This window comes from Zosterops lateralis, assembly GCF_965231275.1.
Source record: "Zosterops lateralis genome assembly, chromosome: 13".
NCBI lineage: Eukaryota > Metazoa > Chordata > Aves > Passeriformes > Zosteropidae > Zosterops > Zosterops lateralis.
The window spans coordinates 18,474,164-18,496,503 of record NC_139773.1 but is presented as its reverse complement, the minus strand read 5'-3'; the positions used below and the strand labels follow the sequence as shown (position 1 = coordinate 18,496,503).

The 22,340-nt window shown below is 44.6% G+C and overlaps 1 protein-coding gene across 2 annotated transcripts in view; it reads left to right on the top strand.

Moving 5' to 3' along the window:
• Nucleotides 1–22,340, top strand: part of MEGF11 (multiple EGF like domains 11) — a gene marked incomplete at its 3' end in the record, with an annotated part of 185,586 nt that overhangs the window by 90,914 nt on the left and 72,332 nt on the right. For both annotated transcript variants that reach the window (XM_083870602.1, XM_083870603.1), the window contains exons 3-6: nucleotides 2,513–2,759; nucleotides 4,694–4,814; nucleotides 9,898–10,034; nucleotides 15,232–15,444. In XM_083870602.1, coding sequence (XP_083726728.1) covers nucleotides 2,513–2,759; nucleotides 4,694–4,814; nucleotides 9,898–10,034; nucleotides 15,232–15,444 — 718 coding nt within the window. The remainder of the gene's footprint in view (nucleotides 1–2,512; nucleotides 2,760–4,693; nucleotides 4,815–9,897; nucleotides 10,035–15,231; nucleotides 15,445–22,340) is intronic.

The following is a 22,340-nucleotide window of genomic DNA, read 5'->3' as shown; positions in this document are numbered from 1 at the left end:
GTTATTTATTCATATTAGGGAAATTAATTGCAACTGGAGCTGTATCAGCTCAGAACCAGCCACAATCTGCAGTTGGGGCTCTGATGTGAGGTGTGGGAAGGCAGGAATCAATCCCCAGAGCACACAAGGTGCAGTTTGATCCCTGAACTCCACTTTCCTGTGCTGAGGGACATCAGCTGTGCTTGTGTGGTTCAGATTTGTGCCCTTTACAGAGGTGCAGAACTGCATCCCTTGACGTTCAAGTTGTGCAGAAAACAAATCTGGAATGGAAATTGCTGGGGAACTCCAGCAGCTCCAGCAGCTCTGCTCCCTGCCCCAGAAGGCTCACACAGCCTTAGCAAGTGTCTATGTGAAATAAAGATAGATCATCTCTTCCCACAGATTCTCAGTAATAATTTAAGTCTTATAAAGAGGAAGATTTTGTTTGCTTGGCTCCCAGTGGTGTTGGAGAGGAACTCTCATCCCTGTTTACAGCTGTGGGGGAAGTGAGGCAAAGCAATAAAGGATCTGGGGCGAGGCAGGAGTGGGATCGTTCACAGGGGTACCTGGTGTGCTCTGCTCCCTGCAGGACACAAAACCTCTGTACCTGCATCCTCCAAAACCCTGCAAATCTTTTGGAGACCTTGGAATTGTCTTCTGGGGGTTTATTTCGGCTTTTAACACTTGCTCAAGAAACACTGATTTGTAAACTGGTAATCAGCAGGGCAAATTAACTAAGAGCTGTCTTCTTTTTCTGCTGAATATCCTCACACTGATCAATGAGTATCCTCTTTCTCAAAATGAAGGATAATAAATAAAAATATTGCCAAAATTACGGATAGAGGCAGTTTTCCACTGTGGGTTTTACAGCCAAGTACTGTAGAAGGAGAGGGCTATGAAATTTCTAGGACAAAAGCACCAGGCTTAAGTGAGCTTTACATTTACCTCACTAATCCTGGCAACAGATCCAGGGCTGGAAGCAGCAAGTGTCACCTGGGATTAGTTTCCATGTTTGCAAATAAAGAGTTTGTGAAGAACAGCCCCATTGCTGGGATTCCACTCTCCTCTTCTGCCAGGCAGTGGGATTTACACCACTGGCAGGAGGGTCGGTGGTGGAATTGAAACCAGCTCTGAGCACAGGCAGCTGTACCTGGAAAGGGAGCAGTGACTGTGTCCTTCCCAGCAGCCTGTTCTGAAGAGGATGAGGATTTTCTTCATCCTTGCCACAGCTATGAAAGGCTGCTGAGTGGAGGGATGCTGAAGAAATCCTTTGTTTTCCTGCTGACTTTTTGCTGAGGAAACCTTGACCTCAGGTGTTTGCTTGGGCTCAGTTCAGTGCATGCAGCTCAGAGAGGTGCTGTACAGATGCTGTTTCAATAGCAAATCAGGATAAACTGTTCCTGTAAGGCTGATTTCCCTCTCCCATCCTCCACATGGTCTTCAAAAGAGAAGGGATCAGGCAGGATTGTCACATTAAGGGTTCTCCCTGGGAACCTCCTCTCCATCAGTGGCCAGAGGGTTTGAGGTCCTTCTGTGTTGCTCTTATTAGCACAGAAATGACCTGATATATTCACTCCATACCTGGGCAGCCTCAGGATGTCCTGCCTCCAGTGTTATTTTCTTTCCTCCCATCTATTTAGTCCAGACAACAAAAATAAGTAAAAAAGTAAATAAATAAATAAATCTCAAAACAAACAACACTAAGGAGAAAGCTTTCTTTAGATTATCTTGTATATTATCTTATGGGAACATAACAAAGAAACAATATTTGATGACATTATTAAATCGACAGGATTTGCTTGGCAACACCACCTGCCGTTAAGAGCCCTGCAGGCAGGATGTGACCCTCTGCATCTAATTCCACTATAAATTCATTCCTTCCAGCAATCTAAAAGCACTAAGAAACAGGATATTAAAAGATTTTTGGGACTGATCCAATAAAGTGTTAAACAAGTCCTCAGATTTAGGTATAACAGTGGTGCTGTTGTGTCCTTGCACCCTAAAACTGGGCTGGGGGGCAGATGCTGAACCTGGGTCTGGGGTGGGAAGATGTTTAAACCTGGGTCTGGAATGGGAAGATCTTGAACCTGGGTCTGGAGTGGGAAGATGTTTAAACATGGGTCTGGGGTGGGAAGATCATGGACCTGGGTCTGGGGTGGGAAGATGTTAAATCTGGGTCTGGAGGGAAGATGCTGAACCTGGGTCTGGGGTGGGAAGATGTTTAAACATGGGTCTGGGGTGGGAAAATGTTTAAACCTGGGTCTGGGGTGGGAAAATGTTTAAACCTGGGTCCGGGGTGGGAAGATGCTGAACCTGGATATGAGGGGAAGATGCTGAAAGTGGGTCGGGGCAGTGGATGCTGAAGCTGGGGCAGGGGGCCGGTGCTGAAGCTGGGGCGGGGTGCGGGCAGATGTTAAAGCCGGGTCGGGGGGAGCAGTTTGGGAACGGGTAAGGCTCTGGGCGAGGTGCACACAGGGCTGCAGGGTGAGGCAGCCCCGCGTCCCCGCCTGGGTAACTCCCTGTGTGTCCGCAGGCTGCGACAGCGAGCACTGGGGGCCCCACTGCAGCAACCGCTGCCAGTGCCAGAACGAAGCGCTCTGCAACCCCATCACCGGGGCCTGTGTGTGCGCCGACGGCTTCCGCGGCTGGCGCTGCGAGGAGCTCTGCGAGCCGGGCACCTACGGCAAGGGCTGCCACTTCCAGTGCCAGTGTCACCACGGCGCCACCTGCGACCACCAGACCGGCGAGTGTCACTGCGCGCCCGGATACACCGGAGTGTTGTAAGTGCGGCTGGAGCCAGTTGGGGCTCCCCTTGAATGGATTTGGCCGCGTTTAACTGGATGAGTTTACACCCTGTTGTACGCTGGTTTTTGTAAAAATCAGGGAATGGGATTTTGGAGAGGATGAGTGAAAAGAACCTCTGTTCTTGCTGCTGGTTGTACCCGTGTCCATGAAGGAGCCTTCGAGAGAGCTGCACAGGGACTTAGGACAGGGATGTGGAGTGATAGAGCAAAGGGTGATGGCTTTAAACGGCCAGAGGGCAGGGTTAGATGGGATATCGGGAATTATTCCCTGTAAAGATGCTGAGGCCCTGGCACAGGGTGCCCAGAGAAGCTGTGGCTGTCCCTGGATCTCTGGAAGGGCTCAAAGCAAGGCTGGACAGGGTTTGAAGCACCCTGGGATAGTGGAAAGTATCCCTGCCCACAGCAGGGAGTTGGGTCTGGCTTCAATGTCTCTTCCAACCCAAACCATTCTGGAGTTCTATGATTCCATGCTATTTAAATAAAATATAGTGCTAAAATAAGCTTAAAAATCATTTATATTTTCCAACTCGTGCAACAACTCTACCTGTTCCTAATTTCAGAATGTGAACACGATCCAAATTACAGTGGAGTTTTGATAAGCAGTTGCACTCTCTCCTCATTAGCAGTCCAGTGCAGCATCAAATGGGACTTTTCCATCCCCAATTTATTTGACTTTCAATCTAACTGAGAAAGCATTGCTGTTAACTGTATCAGCTTAGTATCTGGGGGGTAAATTTTAAGCACAGGGAGCAGGGATTTAGCGGTGTGACTCCCATTAACTTTAACGAGAATCATGGAGCTAAATCCCCATCCACCACACGGAAAGTTTACCAGTAGGATTCACCAAATCTGCATATTAATTTTAGGACAGCAAGCAATAGTTTCTTGTTTAAAATTGCCCACAGTGTAACATCAGTTCTCATTAGAGATCCTACAGTAGTTTCAGAAGTAATTATGTTTTTCAGAATTATTTAAGGGGAAAGGAGAATTTAGTCACTGAATTTGGTTGGAGATCTATTGTAGGTGAGTTAATAATTTTGCAGGCTATTATTATTTGTTAACCTGCATGAAGGGGAAGGTAAAAAATAAGGACAGAGTTAACCCTCATAAATAAGTGATAGGCCTTGTGAATATTTTATTTAGTACCTGATTTCCTCCTAGACTTGTGACCTCAGTCGTGGAAACACTCACTGCTAAGGACTCTGCTTACTCTGGGGAGTGCTCCCCTTGACACCAGCGTGTCAGTTCTCAGCAGGGGCAGCCCCTGCTGCTGCAGGAACATCTTTATCAGAGGACAGTCAGTTAAGGGGTGTTAAACATCCTGTGGTTTCAGGACCTCAGTGCTGAAAGCTCTGATGTGCAGATGCAGGAGACATTGGGTTTTGCAGGGATTACCCTCACATTGCCCCCCACGAGTACTGAGAGAGACTCAATGAGCTTAAATAGCCTTTAAATGATGTTGAGTCCCTGCCAGTCCATTATACACTGCAAATGTTAACATTCAGCAGTGACTGGAGAAATTTCCAGCATTTTAATCCCATCCCTTTATTCTGTTTGCAGCTTCTTTTATTGCCATGTCATATAATTCACATTGAAGGCTTCATCCTGCAACTCATATTTTCCTGGGCTATTTTAATGGTTATGGGTTGTCCTGTTGAGATAGGTGGGATTTGGTACATGCATAAAGGTTACACACATGCATCAGCCTCACAGGGTTGGCACATAAACAACCCCAGCAGAAATAAAAGGAATCTCAGCTAATTGGCAGTGCCAGCTGAGCCTTACTGAGGGTTCATCATTTGCATGAAGACTCCCATGATGATCTGTGTCGTGGGTTTTCCTCATTTACTGTTTCCTGTGAGTTCTTTAAGCTGATCTCTTTGTTTTGTGTTGTTCTCTCTCCCCCAAAGCTGTGAGGAGCTGTGTCCCCCCGGCAGCCACGGAGCCCAGTGCGAGCTGCGCTGCCCCTGCCAGAACGGGGGAGTTTGTCACCACATCACTGGGGAGTGCTCCTGTCCTGCTGGATGGATGGTGGGTACTGCTCATCCTCACCCAGGCCTTGGAATTGGATATTCACTCTTCACTGTCTCAGCTGATGTGTCTCAGCCAGGCTCTAACAATCTCCAAACTGGGACAACATTTGCTGGCTGTGCACAGCACCTGCACAGTTTGGGACCTGCCACCTTCCCTGGAAGGATTCCAAAAACATCTGGGTGTGGCACCTGGGGACAGGGGTTGCTGGTGGCCTTGGCACTGCAGGGGGAATGGTTGGGTTTGATCATCTTGGAGGGCTGTTCCAGCCTCGGTGGTTCTGTGATTCTCTGACCGGTAGGTGCCATCACAGAGTTTAAAAATGACCATGCCATGAGACAAGAGAGTTGTTACCTGGAATATTCCCTGCAGCCTTAGACAGTGCCCTCACACTGGACAGAGGGCTCAAAGCCCAGCTCAGCCTTGTCAGAGGCACCAAGTGTGTGTTCCCCCTCAGGGCAGAGGGACAAGCCAGGGGGAATCGTGGCTCAGGCTGGGAGCAGAGCTGAGCCCAGGGCACAGAGTCCAGCTCAGTGTCTGTCCTTGCTCAGGCACCACTGCCATTGATTGCCAGAGATTTGCTTGTGTCAGGCCTTGCACTGCAGGGAGACAACTGCCCTGACCTTTAATCCTTTGTGTCAGGAAAGCAAGGCCAAGCATTTTCAAAGTCCTCAACTTTATCAATAATGTAATAATGAACTCTCTTGGGGCGTGCCAAGTCTCACAGGCCTTCATCTCATTTAGCTGTACTAAACTTCCTGGCATTTTTCCTGTATCTGACAATTAGTCTCCTGGCAAAGTTGCTGGATTTTAAAGCATGCAAGTACTCTGAATTTTTATTTTTACATGGAAGGCCCTGCAGATCATCACTCAACTGTGACTTCTGATGGAAACCTTCAACCTTTTCAAACATACAAAAGCTGAGAGACAGGTTTATGTTCCTTTCCAGTTGTACATCAACTGCTTTGAGTTCAAAAGTACCAACTATGAGATGCTGCTGTACATCAGCAACATGGGAGAACATTGCTGTCCATAAGTTTGGTGGAAAATATCTCTTAACTGGAGAGCTGGAATGTCTCTAACACCACCCATCATGGCAGGGGTGGTGATGGGGTTATTCCATTTCAAATGACAAAGACAAAACTTGTCAGCAGTATGAATGTGGCCCCTTGCCCTCAGCTGGCAATCAGTGGTGGCAAAGAAAAGGTTCTTTCCTTGAGTGCTGGAGCATTAGGAAAGCAATTCACATATTTTTGAGGGCCTATCAGTCCATTCTGGCACCACCCCTTAAGAAGTGATCAATAAAGTAATTCACATAAAAATATTACTTTTTTCATCTCTCCTCCTGCATGCCAAGACTTCTCAGGATCTGAGTTGTTTTGCTGTACTCTTCCTTACTTGTATTTTATCAGGAGTTTTCTCTTCTTTTTCAAAGTTAAAACATCACTAAACAAATAAGAATATCAGACTAGAACAGCAATTTTTAGATATCTTTTAGGATGCAGCACAGACCCTAAGAAGAACCAGAACACTGCACAGCAGTGTGGTTGTATTCTGGCCCAGTCCTGCCCAATTCCTCACAGCCTGGAGTTTCTTTTATGCATTTTTAGGAGCCCAGAGAGACTTTTCTGAAAACTGTGTTGTTGGCTGCTCTGTCCCTGGAGGAACCCTAGAGTTAACAATTGATGTTTGAAACAAGCATAACTGAAAATTGAAGAGAGAGATCAAGTATTCTGCAGAAAGAAACTGAAATTATAAGTAAAAGCACTCAGCTTGTAAATGTTGAGATTTTAAGTATAAAGGGTCTCTCCAGGGTTTTAATGAAAAGCTGGTAATTCAGTGTACAGAGGAGGATAAAAAGTGTGTTTTCTTGCTATATTTTTAACTCTTGGTGGTTGGAATGGTTTGGGAAGTGAGACATGAGGGGGCTGTAAACGAGCAGGCGAGATGGGATTGCTAGACAGCCTTCGTTTTATTTCACACCACAGGTTCCTGTGACACCAGGAATTTTACTTGCTGATTTTGAGGCTTGAGACTGCACATCTATATTGAATATACCATCATTTTGGAAGGGGAGAATTCTCCCTAGATTTATACAAGTGCAAATCTGTTTGGACTTTATTGCTGCTGGATGAGCTGCCACTTTTATCCTTTCCTGGGCTGGCTTATTAACAGGAGCTCAGCTCCCTCAGGGTTTGGTGGGATGGAGAAGGGAAGGCAGTGACTTTTAAAGGAGGAAGTTCTGGGGTTCCGAGGTTCTTCCTTGGATCTGCCATCTTCAAAGCCTGGTTCTTTTGTGACTTGTAATTTCTTTCCTCCCACCAGTGCTGAATCTCCCAGCAGCAGGAGTTCCATGGACGGTGTCCTGTGGGATTTTACTGCCCCACGGGCTCTTCACCAGGAGGATGGTGGCCAACAGCCTCTATTGTTGAACAGTCAACAGAACGTGGCTTCCAGCATCCCACAATGTTGAGCTTTTTCCACTTCTGTGCCTCTGTGGCTGTGGAGTTTAGTGGGTGGCTGCTTTAGGGCCTCATTAACAATTTACAGGTTTAGTTCTATACATCTTTCTCATTTGCAATATTAAATCCTCCAAGCGCTCTCAGGAAGTGGGGAGAGAAGTTAATTTAGCACTTACAACGCTTCTCAGAAGGCCTTTTGAAGGACTGGATCTCTGTGCTCAGGAAAGCAGCAAATATTTCCTGATGTGACAGAACATTTGTCACTGGCAACACCCCCTGGTTGGCCCCAAACCCCCTTCCCAAGGCATTGTGGTGCTGGGGAAATACAGCACATTCGGCTCATCACTCCTCTCTCTTATTGATTCTGGGCATTGGGAAGCATCATTTGTATTTTTGTCTATTTTTCTTTCTGTTATAGATTTTAAACGTGGGGGTGTCTGAGAAAATGGAGCAGAAGAAAAAAAAATCTTTTCTGTCCTACAAAATACAGCAAACAATGTCAAAGGCAGAACTTGATGAGATCAGGGCCTTAAAAAAGGTGCTGATGGGGTGAACTTTGCTGATTAGATGTATAAGCAGCAGGAAATGTTGGTCTGACATTTGATCCTCTAGAGAGGGATGTTTTGAATTCCCTTAGTACATATTAATGCAAAAAGTTCAGCTAAAGATTCTCTTGGCTCTGGGGGTATGCATCCCAGAGTATTGCTTTCTCATCATTTGTTGATAGAAATCCTGTTCCTTTTGAGACATGAAGGGAGAAAGTATTTATTATCAAGATAAATGGACACTTAGGTTTTCAGATATATAGTGTTGTGTATTACTCATGTCCAGAGACACCAGTTTTTAACACTGTAATCTGAAAGTTCTTGAACTGAGGCCAACCTGTCTGTTTTACAGCCAAGGAGCCACATAGCTCTGGTTGGGAAAGGCTTAAAGTGTCTGTTTTATGGTGACATTGAAGAGCAGCCTCTTCACTTTGGGGCTGTTGATGCAGCTAAACTTCCCAAGCCCTGAGGAGTGAAAGCAGCCATTATATTCCTGGTTTATATTTTGAATAAGTTGTGTCTGATACGTGCTTTGTTCAAAACCCAGAGCCCCCGGGGCTTGGTTAGGGAAACAGGGAAATTAAACCCAAATAATCCTGTGGCCAGACACAGTTTCTGTCTCACACTGGGCACTGTGGTGGCACTGGCAGCTGCACCACTTGCTGCAAATGCCAAACATTTCCCATTATAGGACCACAACTTCAGATCCCAGCACTGCCAGACTTGTTTTGGCTGAAGTTCCTCAGCTGGATGCCAGCCTCAGGCTTTGTATTTGCTCACAGGGAGAAAAACAGTCATACAACTTCTAAGAAAGTCTGAGGAAACCCTTGTAAGGCCTTGATACTTGGCAGGGACATTATGGGATACCTGGGGGGAAACCACCTGTGTCTGGCAGGAAAATTCTCCAAAGGCAGGACCCCACACAAGGGTGAGCATTCCCTGCCTTGGGGCTGAACAGCTGGAGCAGGGATTACCTGGGAGCTGCTTTACCTGGGAGCACTGCCAGGGGACACAGCAGGGCCAGTCTGGCTTTGCTCCACTCCCAGGGCTGGGCAAGAAGGAAACATCTCAGAGATGAGTATTTGGGTCTGGATGGAGGAGAGGATTAAATGGGAGGCTGAACAGGGATTTGGAATAGACTGGGATAAAGAGGCAGGAAAGCAGAGGGCTGGGAGCACAAAATGAGATGTGGAGTTGAGGCAGGTCAGGGACTCAGATGTGGCTCCAAGGTTGGGGATAGGGAGCTGGGAGGATGCTGGATGCTGCATCCTGTCACTGTTTAGGGATGAAGCAGATATTCCACTGCAAAATTCCTTCTTCTGGCCAGAAGGCTGCTGCAGTGCTGATGTGGGGACTCACATGCCTTCTGTGCCATCCCTGGGGGCTTTCTGCAGCTGTCCTGATCCTCATTCCCATCCTGCTCCTCCATGGCTTCCCCAAAGCTCTGGCAGATCCATTCTGTGCTGCTTTGAGAGGTGGATGTGGGGCTGGAGAGAGCAGAGGGAGCAGAGTGCAGGGTGTGAAAGGCAGGAGAGGAATCTCCAGCTGCTGTGTGGGGCTGGATGAATGAGACTGGCTGAAGAGGAGAGATCATCAGAGACCATCAAACCCAGCACAGCTACACCCTTCCAGTGCAGCCTTTCCAACAACCCCTTCCTTCCCAAACCCTCTCTGTGCAGCCTGTGGCCTGCAGCTCTTCAGACTCTCCATTTCACAAAAACCCCAGGAGCAGCTCTGTAGACTTCTCTGGTTGCCTTTAACTTCTCCCACATCTTCATGTGGCTGTTCAAGGGGCAGTGCAAGCCCAGCTGTAGCTTGTGGGGGAGATCCAGGGAAGAGAATTATCCATGAGTGTGCAGTGGTGAGAAAAATCCCTTCTGGAGCCAGGCCAGGCAGGCATTTACTGTGGTAGTAGAGTTTTCAGACTGTCTTTAGCACATCTTATGCAGATAAAATATTGCTGCTACACTTACATCTAGTTTTAGCAAGAAGGACAATAAAATTCCAAGCTGCATAGAGAAATTTATTGCATTATGACTGTTGACTGAAATATTGCTCTTTCTGCAACCTCACCAGGGGCTGGTGTGTGCACAGCCGTGTCCTCCTGGAACCTTTGGAATTAACTGCAGCCAGGACTGTCCCTGCCACAACGGAGGGCACTGTGACCCTGTGACAGGAAAATGCCTGTGTACAGCTGGCTACATAGGAGACAGGTAAAAATCAACCCCCAAAGCCTTTCATTTGAACCACAGCCTGCCAATATTTATATCCCTTCTAGGACAATCTTCCTCCCTGAAAAATGGTGTTGTGTTTCTATTGCTCCAATTAGGTTCATCCTTCTGAAGCACTTCAAGCAATATAAATGTGGCAATGTTATTACTTTTTATTGGCAATGCTCTCCATTTACAGGGGTTTTTAATATAACTTTTAAAATTTAATGGATTAAATTTAATTTAGATATTTACAGTGATAAATTTAATAGAGAGCATTACATGTTTACAAGATATGTAAATGAACTATCTTTATACAAATTAATATCCTCAAGAGTAAGCAATGCAGCAGTTTAATGTCTCCTTCATTCCTCTGTGCTGCTGTAGCACTGATCCATCTCAGCCACCAGCAAAAGGTGATAAATCCTCAAAATTTATAAACGAGAGCCTTCACCCATGAATCGATCAGAGCAGATGATAATATTGTTTTACCAAGGTGTCATGGATTCAGCAAAATGACTGCACAGCAAAGTCAATGAGGGATTGCAGCATGTGCTGCCTGAGCCTCCAGCTAATCCTGGCCACCAAAGGTTGGGAAGTGCAGTTAAAGCAGCTCTCAGGAGCACTTTGCACAGGGCCTGTGGCACCAGGGTTTGCAGAGATGCACAGCTCACCAGTGGATGTTGTACTGAAGCACTTTCTCCTCTCTGTTCCCTTTTTTATTAGCTCTATACTGACATATGCTACAATTATATTTTTACGCAACAAAGCTCATTGGAATTTCTCATCTCTGCCTTCTCTGAATAATCAGCAGGTCGTTTGTAGCACAAACATCCAACCTCAGCCCAGTGGGAGGGTCAGGAGGCTGCTCCTTCCTGTTACATGTGGAGCTTCCCTGTTTCCATTTTATGGACAGTTATAATTGGAGGGGGCTCTGGAGTTTATGTCAGGATTTGCATGGGGTTGAATATGGAAGAAAAGCTAATTATTTCCAAGTAATTTAGAGGAGAAGACATCAGTGTGCCTCTCTTCCCCATTCTCCATCTGTACACTGTTTCCAGACATGTGGTACCATATAATTCCTGTTTCTCTTCCTCTCTTTGTGGAGACTTTTGCACTAAAGGAGGCAACTGTGCAGTCTGGGCCTTTGTAGTGATGACAACAACTGAACCCCAAGCTGCTCCCAGTGCTGGCCATGCTGGGGAAGACTGACAGAGCCTCTCTTGCTCTCCTCATTTGGTTCTTGCACACCCTGATGGATTCCTGGCTGTAGATGAATCAATCCAATCAAGTGTTGGGGCTGTTGGGAGCTCCCAGCCAGCAGCCCTGTTGGGAATGAGGAAAGAGGATTTCATTGCTCATTGCCCTTGGAGAGGGGCTGGAGAACACAACTCAGGGAGAGACAACAGGAGGCACCTCAGGGAAGGGATGGCAGGAGCTCACAGGGATTGTCCTTGAGTCAAGGGAGGGTGGACTCATGAGATCTGTACTTGGAGAAAAGTGAGCGAGATTTGGACTCCAAAGAGAGACATAATTTGGGAAGAAAGACAATAAAAAAATAAGGCAGAATCACTTGGGAGAAGTGGAAAAGAAATGAGGAAAGGTCCCATTCTGGACCTGCATCGCAGCAAAACCCTCAGGAATTGCTCAGCTTCCCCATCCCAGAGCAGGGAAAAAAAGACACTGAGGGGAGAGGCAGGAGAGCAGAAATGCAGCTGTGTGAAAGAATGAATGAGAACAGGATTGAAAAGGTAAACAGGCAGTTGGGAAAGCTCTGCTGCAGCAGGGTAAAACTGGATTAGCCTAGAAATTCCCACTTTCCAGTGGGTTCCTGGAAAGTTAAAACATGTTCATCTCTCAGCCTTTAATCCCCCTTCCATAAGAGAAGGGAAACCTTAGGCCTGTTATATCCAGCTGCAGTTCTGCTGCTTCCTTGGGCTGGGCAGCCCTGATCTGTACTGGTTTGTACTGGCTGTACTGGTTTGTACTGGTTTGTTCTGAGCACACACCTGCCTGGGGGCTCACTGATTTCAGTAAAGGTCTTTAAAGAGTCTGGATGACTTTCCTTGATTTTATGTTCACACCACAGGGACAGTGGGACACACCAGGCAGCTCCAGTTTAGCTCAGAGCTCGTTTTACCCTCTGCATCTCCTGCAGCTGTTGCAGTGTCACAGCAAAAAGGAGAGCAGGAGAATCTGCTGCACAACAAAACACTGCTTGCTTTAACATTTTACAAGGCAGTGAAAAAAAAAAAATCTTCTTAATAATGACAGATGCTGTGAATAACAGCAATAAAGACATAAATACATTTTACCTCCTATCATCTTAAAATTGTCAATAAGTACTATATAATGCTACAGTTCATCATCGTGTGCAGAAGATAATAATACAGAGTTAGATAAATATCTGTGGAGATGAAATGGTCATAAAGGTCTGTGTGAGTGTAATTGCCACACTTTTGTTCCCTACCTGTTTTCCAAGAGTGGCACTGCACTAAATCTCTAGGAAATTGGCAGCACTGTTAATAACTGCAGGATGCTTTGTGCTCACTGAAATGACTGGATCTGTCATGGAAATGCGTGTTTTACAAACTGGAAAGGAATAATAGCAGAGGCACAGTTAGAAGCTGAGAATGGAGTGTTTCAGAATTCAGGGAGAAGTGAACATGCTGGTTTAGCTTGGTTTTCCATATTGCCCTTAAATCGACAGATTGAATCTTAACAGAATAAATCTCACATTTATTAGAACTATATGGGCAAATTTACTCTCCTGTTGTTGTGTCTGTACTTGTGTCTCTTATCTCCAGGTTAGTGCATTTTGCTTTTCATATTTGTCTGTGCTACATAAACGTGATCACTGTTTCAAAACAAAGAGGACAGCCTAGAAAACTTTGCAGCATTATTCCTTAAAAAAAGAAAATTGTGGGGGGGAAATGTAGGAGCATGTACTAAGTTCATCTGTTAAGCAGGCTGTCTTCTGTTTAATATTTTGTGAAATTGCTTCCATTAATTCTACAGGTGACAGCCATATTATCCTATCCCAACCCAAATAATTATGGTACATATTAAAGTTCAGTGGATATTATAATACGAATCTCCCCAGACAGGCAGAAAGCAATGTAAATTAAACAAGAAACATAACTAGGGCTTAGCAGCTCATTTTGTAATTTAATTGAACAATGTATTTGGTTGTTAATGGTGCTATGGACACATTAGATTGATATGTTGCAAAGGAAAGATGTTTAAGTAGAAAGCTAATTCCTGCTGTGATTATTCTCATGTTCCAGAGGAGTCATTATTAGTATTCTTTGTATAAAATTCATTAGTGGGAGCTGCTTGATCTCCAAATAAATAAGTTGGTTAAATTGTTAGTAGAAAAAGGCTAATTATGTAAATGGATTAGGTCGTCAATATTTCATTTCCAGATGCTTTTCTCCCTGCTAGGTAATGCTTCATCTTCTATAAATATAGAATGATACAGTGCACTATTGACTAAGAATTCACCCCGTGGAGCTCAGAGCTCTCCTGCTCACTCAGGGTCTGTGCAGCAGTGGAGACATGAGGAGCTTCATTGTTCCTCCTTGCATTTCATTTGCTGGGAGTGTTCCAGCCCCACTGTTCCCATTCTTTGCTGCCTCTTTCCTTTGCAGCTGAACCCCCTGAGAGCAGCAGGGCTCTCTCTGCTGCCTCTCCACACTCTTTCCCTCTTTGTCCCAAACTCCTCTCACTCTGGGTCTGGGATGAACTCCTCAACTCGGATTTGCAACCAGCAACTGTGTTGGTGCCTGCTGGAATTAAATCAGCATCCAGGCCCTTTGCTGTGCTCATTTATTTTTAGTAAAACGTGATAATCTGAAGCTGCAAAAGTAATGCCCTTCTTATATACTGCCTGTGTTCATTGCAGTTTTGCCTGGCTTGCATCACACATTAATCTTTTATTACTGATCATTATATTAACTCTCACCTGCCAGCTGTGAAATGACCTGCAGAAAGACATTTAACAATTGCCTCCATCCACTGAGTTTACAGTATACACTTTAATCAATGCTCAGGCTTAAATTAATGCTGATAGGCAATTTCCAATGCCTGGCATCCATGTGATAAGGGAATTGGGCTTTTCTGGGCTTCTTTTTCTGTTTTTATTAACTGAAAAGGCCTATCTGTATTTCACGGTGGATCATGTAAACTGTGGTACTGACTCATTGCAGAATTTTGAAACCACTGAATTATGTCAAGCACAGAATCAGTTGCTTTCTTCAGGACCTTAGCTGAGCTTTTCCAAGTAGGAAATAATCTGAACTCTTAAATTGGTTGTGTAGGACAAGGAAACAGACTCTTTGGCAGATCTCAGAACGTATCCAAGTAGGGAGATATTTTTAACAGTCCATGGAAGGTGCAATTTAAAACAATCTGTGTGAAGTGTTTGCAGGTTCCAATTTTATGTGCATCAAATATTAAAAATGTTGGCAATTTTAAAGAAGATTCTCCACTAAGGAGCATGATTATTTTTTTTTTTTTTTTTTTTTTTTTTTTTTTTTTTTTTTTTTTTTTTTTTTGAGATTTTATACTACTGAGCTACCATGGAGTAGGAGAAGAAACACAAATTTAAGCTTTTAGTTACTCAGAACACACACAAAACACAAAGGGGTTTCTTTTCTCCTTGTTGGTATAAAACTGGTGCAATGACAGCAAAGAGGGCAAGTGAACCTAAAACATTGCTGGAGAACATTTTTCTCAATATTGCTAAATACCTTTTCCCTTTTAACCCTCCTCATCACTGACAGGGCCATGTGCTTTCAAGGGAGGTGCACATCCTCCTGTGATAAAGAGAAGTCAAAAAAGTGAGGGAGTTTTATAATAAAATATTTTATTGCCTATCAGTTTCTTACAATTGATGAACACAATTGCCGAGGTCCAGGGAAGAAGAATGCATTTTGTGAATGAAGGAAATATGAACTAATGCAAATTTAGCAGGATATAATTGGGCATGGATGAATGCAGTTTCTCTCAGCAGCAATTTGCATGCCCAAGATCCCCCATCCCTCCTGCGACATCCCATCGGTTCAGTGTGTTACTGCAATAAATGAGCAATGATTGCTCTGCTTGGTGTTGAATTCATTAACAAAAAGGCTCCTGTATAAAAGCAATGTCCTGCTGAGGCTGTGGCTGTGACTGTGTCCCCTGTCCCCATCCCTGGCAGGTGTCAGGAGGAGTGTCCCATCGGCACCTACGGCTTCCAGTGCACCCAGACCTGTGACTGCCAGAACGGGGCCAAGTGCTACCACGTCAATGGAGCCTGCATCTGTGACCCTGGCTTCAAAGGCATCCACTGCCAGGACAGGATGTGTCCTGAGGGCTTTTATGGACTCAAGTGCAACAAGAGATGCCCTTGCAACATTACCAACACCCTCAGGTATGTACAGCACGTAATATTCTGGTGCAGGGACTGGTCCAAGAAAAACATCAGGAAAAAATTCAGTTAACTACACCTGTTGTCCTTTTCTCTGTAGTTTAAAGTACAAACACTGAGAGTTTCTCTAGTTGGCCAAATTTTGATTTAAATGACCTCAGGTTTGGAACCATAAGCCTCAGTCCAAGGCAAATACTAAGCATGGATCTGTTAACAGTTCTGGTAACACTTGACACAGCCTGAAATACAGCTTTATCCTGTAAATCTTCTAGGCATAAGAACCACCAGATGATGCTCATGTGTGTGGATAATAACCCACTGAAGTTTAAAAAATAGATACACATTTACTCAAATCCTTCACTTTCCCTCTTTTTTTTATGACATGGGTTTGCTTGTTAGATCTATAGACAGCAAGGGGACTTTCAACATGAAACCTAATTTGCTTCAGCTGATGTCTCATGGTAAATTACCTTGTTGGAAACACTTGAGGCAGATGTATAAATAGACTGAAATCAATATCCCTGAGTCAGTCTGTGGAACTGTAGCACGGCTGACATTGTCAAAATAGACTCCTCACATGAGCCTATTTTTGCTCTTCATTCTCTTTATGTATGAGAAAAATATTCAGGAAAATAAATATCAGGGAATTATACCTACAATGGAATGAGCCTCACTTAAAAGGTCAGGGTTTGATGTTTTATTCCCTTTTTTGCTTTTTAAAAGATCTGATTCTTGAGATTCCCTTTACTATGAGACAGAGCCACAAACAGACTTGAGCACTTTGAATTTACTTTCCCATTGCAGGCTTGAATGAGTTTTCCAAACATTTAAAAGGAAGAATTTAAGACTCTTCCCTATTATCCTCTTTGTTACCTTAAGTAACTCATTGCCTTGTTCTCTGACTGCTGGAATTACTGTTTGGAGAATCCTCACTCCCTGTCTTGCAGTAAAGGGAGCCTGGACAGGCAAACCCCCCTGGCCTGGGCTGTCTGATGTTGTGGAGCCACATTTCCTCACCTGCACATTGCTGAGCCCCTCAGCTCCCACTGCATTCCCTCCTTTTCCTGCCCATTCCTGTTCAGCAGGCCGAGCCAATTTAGGGTTGTGTAGGCTTCAGGGGGAGGTGGAGATAATTGATGCCCAGGTAAAAATGCCCTTGAGACAGACATTCTTCAATTTGGGAGCAGACAGGTGGGGACCTGACTGTCCTGCTGATGCTGACAAACCCACCTTGCCATCTTGCTGCTGCTAAAAAACATAAACACACTCAATTATGCATGCAAGAAATGGCACCTCATTTGTGTGCACACACAGACACACACACACACACAAACACTTCAGGCAAATCTGTCTGTGCACTTGAGATAGACCCTATTTGTCTCAGTCTTGGAAATAAACAGGTGATTTTCCTTGTGAATTCAGCTGTGAGTGGTGAGGCTTTGCTTAACTGAAAGTCAGAGCTCACATTGGATTATTTAAAAACTTGTAATTGTGGTGATACAAGTCCTGTGCAGTGAGAAAGCTCCAGCACAACTGGGTTTGACAGCCAGGATCCAAAGGGTTTGAGGCTCCCAGGGAGCTCTGTACAAGAGTCTCCCATCGCTTCTGATTATGTTGTGTATCATAAAATCACTGCAAAAATACCATCCCTGAGGCATGAGCTGCACATTAGACACAAAAGGTTAGTGCTGTGTTGTGCTGAGGATGGGAGATGCCTCAGGAATTACTGCAGAGTGAGCTGAGGGATAAATTCCTACAGTGTCACATCACTGCAGCACCTGTGGTAAATCCAGGCTGAATTGCTCCTCAGTGTAAACTGCTCTTCAGGTGTACAGGAGGGTGAGAATATGCTCGTGGTCAGTAGCTGACACTTGTGTCCTCACCCCTCCTGAGCCTGCAGAAACAAGTTTGTTTCCATAAAGGTAGAAATAGAGTGGAAGGATTGCAGGCCACAGGCAAGGCTGAGCTTGGCTGCAGTTTCTCAGCTACATGTTCAATTCATCAGAGTCTTTTAGGTGAGATAAGACTGTAGGTTGGAGGGTGAAATAATTCACCCTGTGTTACTCAGAACTGCCTGTGAGGTGCTCTGAGAGTTTGCCAGAGGATCTTTCCTGAAAGAACAGACTTGCACCTTCTAGCTGTGAGGAAAGAAAAAGTCTCAGAGAAGTTTGAGAGAGCTCAGAAAGGGGGAGGATTGAATCCTCTCCCAGCTCTTTCCTGGGCATGTGGTCATTCCTACACACCCTGCCTGGTTGCTGTCTGGTGGGAACATTTCATTCCTTCCCTCCCAGCCCTGCTCCATCAGCATCCTCTGCTGAGATGGTATCTCTGGTTCCGTAATAAATGAGTCTGGTCTCTCTGTTGATAAAATCTCCCTTTTTCCTACATCTTATCGCTGCTGTTATGGAACAAAGAGATATCAGCAAGCTGTAGATCAGTAAATGTTCTTTCATTCATCCATGGGATTTCAGCTCTCCACTTTTCCACCAGCTCTGCAGAGTGCTGGTAATTGCTGAGCCAAGGAGCGTCAGAGCTGATGGAAAATGACCTTTTCCAAAGGCACTCCATATTCTGAACAAATCTTTGTGCTGATTGTTTAACCAGTCCCATACAGTGCACTTCTCTTCCCACCCACCTCTTCCCATTCCTCCCTGAGTGTTTGTCTCTATTGAAACTGGGCTCTTCCAAAGTGACTCATGTACCCACAGCCATCCATTTTCCCCAGGAGCAGTTTAAGCTGTTGGCTACTTGTGATCCCCAAGTGTGGAGGATAATTATTAAACATTTGTAGAAAGTGAAGGAAACTCCTGGATTTGTCTCATTTGGTCTGGTTATTGGAGAGTTGACTGGAATGGAAAGTTCTGAGGGCTTTGAGGAGTAGCTGAGGGGGAACAGTAGGAAATACACAATCAGCTTTTCCATTCTCTTAGATCTATCTATTTTAATGTCTGAAGAGATCAGAATGATCATCTAGTCTAACCTCCAGCATGGTAATGACTGAAGGACACCATCCAATAATTTCTGCTTCAAAGCACACCGAAAGGCACTTTGTAGAGGACTTTGAACAACCCCCCAATGAGGTGATTTAGAATGTGGTGGTGACTTGGACTGTCCTTCCACAGGAAAGGGTACACCTGGAAAAAACTCCCCTCTGCAAAAAGTCCACATTGAGACAGCCTACAAGGGATGGAAGGGAATAATCCTGGCTTGTTCTTCTGTCAGGCAGGGAGGGAAATGCACAGCTGGAATAGTCCTGGCCACCCACCCCTCCTGAGCTCTGTGTGGAGCCAGCCTGGGGAGCTGCGTGCCCTGGGTAATGTCTTTCCCAGCTCAGAGGTGTGAGAGGGAAGGAAGCTACTGGGATTGAGTGAAATGGGATGGGCAGATCATCTCCAGAGGCTCCAGTTCCTGCCTCAGCACCAGCAAGTGAGGGAGGACCAAACCCCGTGGAGCTTCCATGAGGTTCTGCCTTGTTCTCAGTCAATTATGTGCTGGGCAAGGCTGCTTTGAAATGCTGGACTGAAGGAGCAGCCCTGCAGCTCTCACTGTGGCCACTGCTTCAAAGCAAGAGGCATTTTAGTAAGGAAGACTGGAAGTAATGTGAACACCATAAAATAGAAAATACTGTAAAATAAGGATTAGGCTGCTAACCAAAGTGAGATGACTGGTGCTGCTGTATAAACAGAAAATCAGGAAATTCACTGGAAAGGTGTTGCTTTGGCTGAAAGATGTGTGGAGAACAAATTCAGAATTTGGAACAGCCTGTGCTGTTTAAAACACTTCTAATTTGCCTTGAGAAATTTACCTGGTTCCCTCAGATTTCCCCAAAATTAGATGCTTAAAAAATTTAAAGGTCAAAAATGCCTTTATGCTTTTCAGTTCAGCTAATAAAATTTTTAAAAAATTTTATTAAAAATCTTTTATTGCTGTCAGTGTGGCTCAAAAGGCAGGGACTGTGCAGCAGCAGGAGCCCTGGAACCTTTTCTTTGTCAGCCCTGCTGTGTGTGTGGACAGCTCTGTTCCACCTCTGCTTGGCCTGGAGCCACAGCAACACTTGGCTGCCTGTGTTCACTCCTGCTTTCTACTCTGCTTCTTCCTGTGATGCAGGAGAGTTGCAGAAATAAAAGTTGTTAAGATTCAGTTCAATGCAAACTACAAAGGATAACACCGCCAAACTCTTTGAAGAGTGTGAGGTTCCCTTGCTGCTCCCAGCAAGGGTTAGAAAATAGATATTAGTGGGTTTACTTTTGGGATCCTTTTGGAACCCTCCCATTGTCTCCCCCATCCTTCAGTGATCCTTCTGCAGAGGAATTGTGTTCATTAATTTCAGTTTATTGGGGGCTGGAGAAATGCCTCAATGCACTGTGACCCCTGATGGCAAAATGTTACATGGACACATGGCCTGGGAAGGTGCACTAGAACAGGAGGGGAGGAATTCTACAGATATTTATTAAAATTTCTAGCTAAATTCAAGCTTTATTCTGCTCAAAAATTTCATCTTCCATCCAAATAGCATTTAATTCACTGGGCAGCCTGGATGCATGGATGTTTGGATGGGTGAGAGATTAATTTCTTGGCTCTAGTCTATATCTAGGGACATCATTTGATCAGAATGTGGTTGTACAAAATGCCAGCAGAAGAGAAACCTTCCTAACACACACACACACATCCACTATTCCTACATCACAAACTGCAGTATATTTAGTATGTAACTCTGCTCACTTAAATTAGTGGAATAGTTCATACAAACCAGAGAGAAAAAAGAATTAATATAAAAACTTTGTATTATTTAGCGATATCAACTGCAGATCTTGAAAGGGTTTCCAAAGGAAGAAAAGCAGCATTTTAGAAATGGGAAAAATGAAGGCAAAAGAGTCAGGTGGGTGGCCAAGATTCCCTGGCAGGATTGGGAAGAGAACAGCTGCCTTGTGCTGTTTGGGAAAGCATCTAAATCTCAGCCCTCCTCAAGTTAACGCTGCATCAGGCACCTGCATTGTCAAACAAGTGCTTTGGAGTCAGGAGAAAAACAAACCCCTGATCTGCTCAGGCTGGCAGCAAAACTCTCCTTTCTTCAGTGGAGAGTTGACATGGATGGAGAGATCCAAACACCTGCATGGGATTTTCCTGGCTCACAGTCCCATGAGATGTGAACAAGTCTTTGGTGGGTCAGAATATGCCCCCAAACTTCTACTGGCCTTTGTTTTGGAGTCCAGGTTCCCTGTCTCCAGTAGATTCTTCTTCTTTGGTTTTGATCCTTGTTTTAGTGCATGTCAGGATGAGTTTTGGCCCTTCATACATGGCTTGTACCCCATGAGAAAAAGCTGTCCATGCTGATGAAGGAGCCAACCTTGGAGTAAAAATTCCAAATGTGTAGTATTTTCTGCTGAATTGTCATAGACTGATTCACACTGCCCTACTCATATATTACCTTTGAAATATTTAATTTACCCACCAGATGCAGTTCTCATGGAAGCACATGATACATGTAGTAGTAGTGGAAAAAAAATTCATTTCAAAATCCTTCTTCAGTGTTGGGCTTTCTGCTCCTATTAGGTAAGGATTAATAGACACAGGGGGAAAACCTGAGCTTTTATTATTTTCATCTGAATGTTAAGAGGTGCTTTGTGGAAAACCATAATTTCAGGGACTGCTCTGTCATGGATGGTAGTTTGTTATGCTGATGAATTGTTTTAATTAGTCAGTAAAACACTATTTATGATGAAACATTTGACACTTAGAAAATTTGATCCCTTTTAGTTGCAACACTATACGACCAACCTCTCCTACCAGAAATTGCCTGAAACATGGTTGGAAATTACATTTTATGAGGTTACCTTGAAAATTAACATATACAATATTAATTTTATGGGTGTAAAGAAACCCATTCAGTCATGTCTACAATCTTAAACTGTAGCAATAAATAATTGTAAAGGAAAAGAAATTGTTTCTGGGATGCAAAACCCCAGGAGACAGGCCCAGAGAGAAAGATCCCATCTTGCAGAAGTCTATTCTTCTTGTTCTGAGAGTAAAGAAAACAGGATTTCTGGCAATATTATTTCTCATCTCTCTCACTGAGGAGTGAACAGTGCCATTACTGTGCAGGGCTGTGCTGCAGAGGCCACAAAGCATCCTGAGCTCTCAGGTGCAGCCTCACCCTCCCAGCTGGCCTCAGACAACGTCCAGAAACCTCCATCCCTTCAAACCAGGAGTTAACACAACTCCAGCCATCCTTCCCTCCTCTCCCAGCCTCAGCCACAGCCTCCTCCTGAGGAAACCTCGAGGAGGAAAAATGCCCAATAAAGATAAACTGTTTCCTGTAGGAGGAACAGAGGGGTGAGTTTTCCACCTAGGGATGCAGAAGAACCAGGCATTGTCTGGTCTTTTGGGCTCGATTCTCCTTTCTCCTTTTCTCTCCATGTGCTCTCACAACACTGTGGGATTGACTGAATAGAAATGAAAGCTGGAGGATTAATGTTGTTCATTATGCAGCAAAAAGGAACTTGACTCATTTCCCTGCACAGCTGTGGCTTAGTCCCAGGGCTCCTGTTAACTCCTGTCCTGGGTAAATCCCAGGGCTTCAGGTGCTGAGCAGTCCTGGTCACTGTGGCTGAATATTCCCTGCAAAACTCTTCTTCCAAGGAGAGTTTTCACTTCCAAAGCACTTTCTACCTGTGTCTGCTAAAGGTTCACTTTTAAAACACAAATGACAGTGGGATGGGATGGGATGGGATGGGATGGGATGGGATGGGATGGGATGGGATGGGATAGGATAGGATAGGATAGGATAGGATAGGATAGGATAGGATAGAATAGAATAGAATAGAATAGAATAGAATAGAATAGAATAGAATAGAATAGAATAGAATAGAATAGAATAGAATAGAAATGCTGTGCCCATG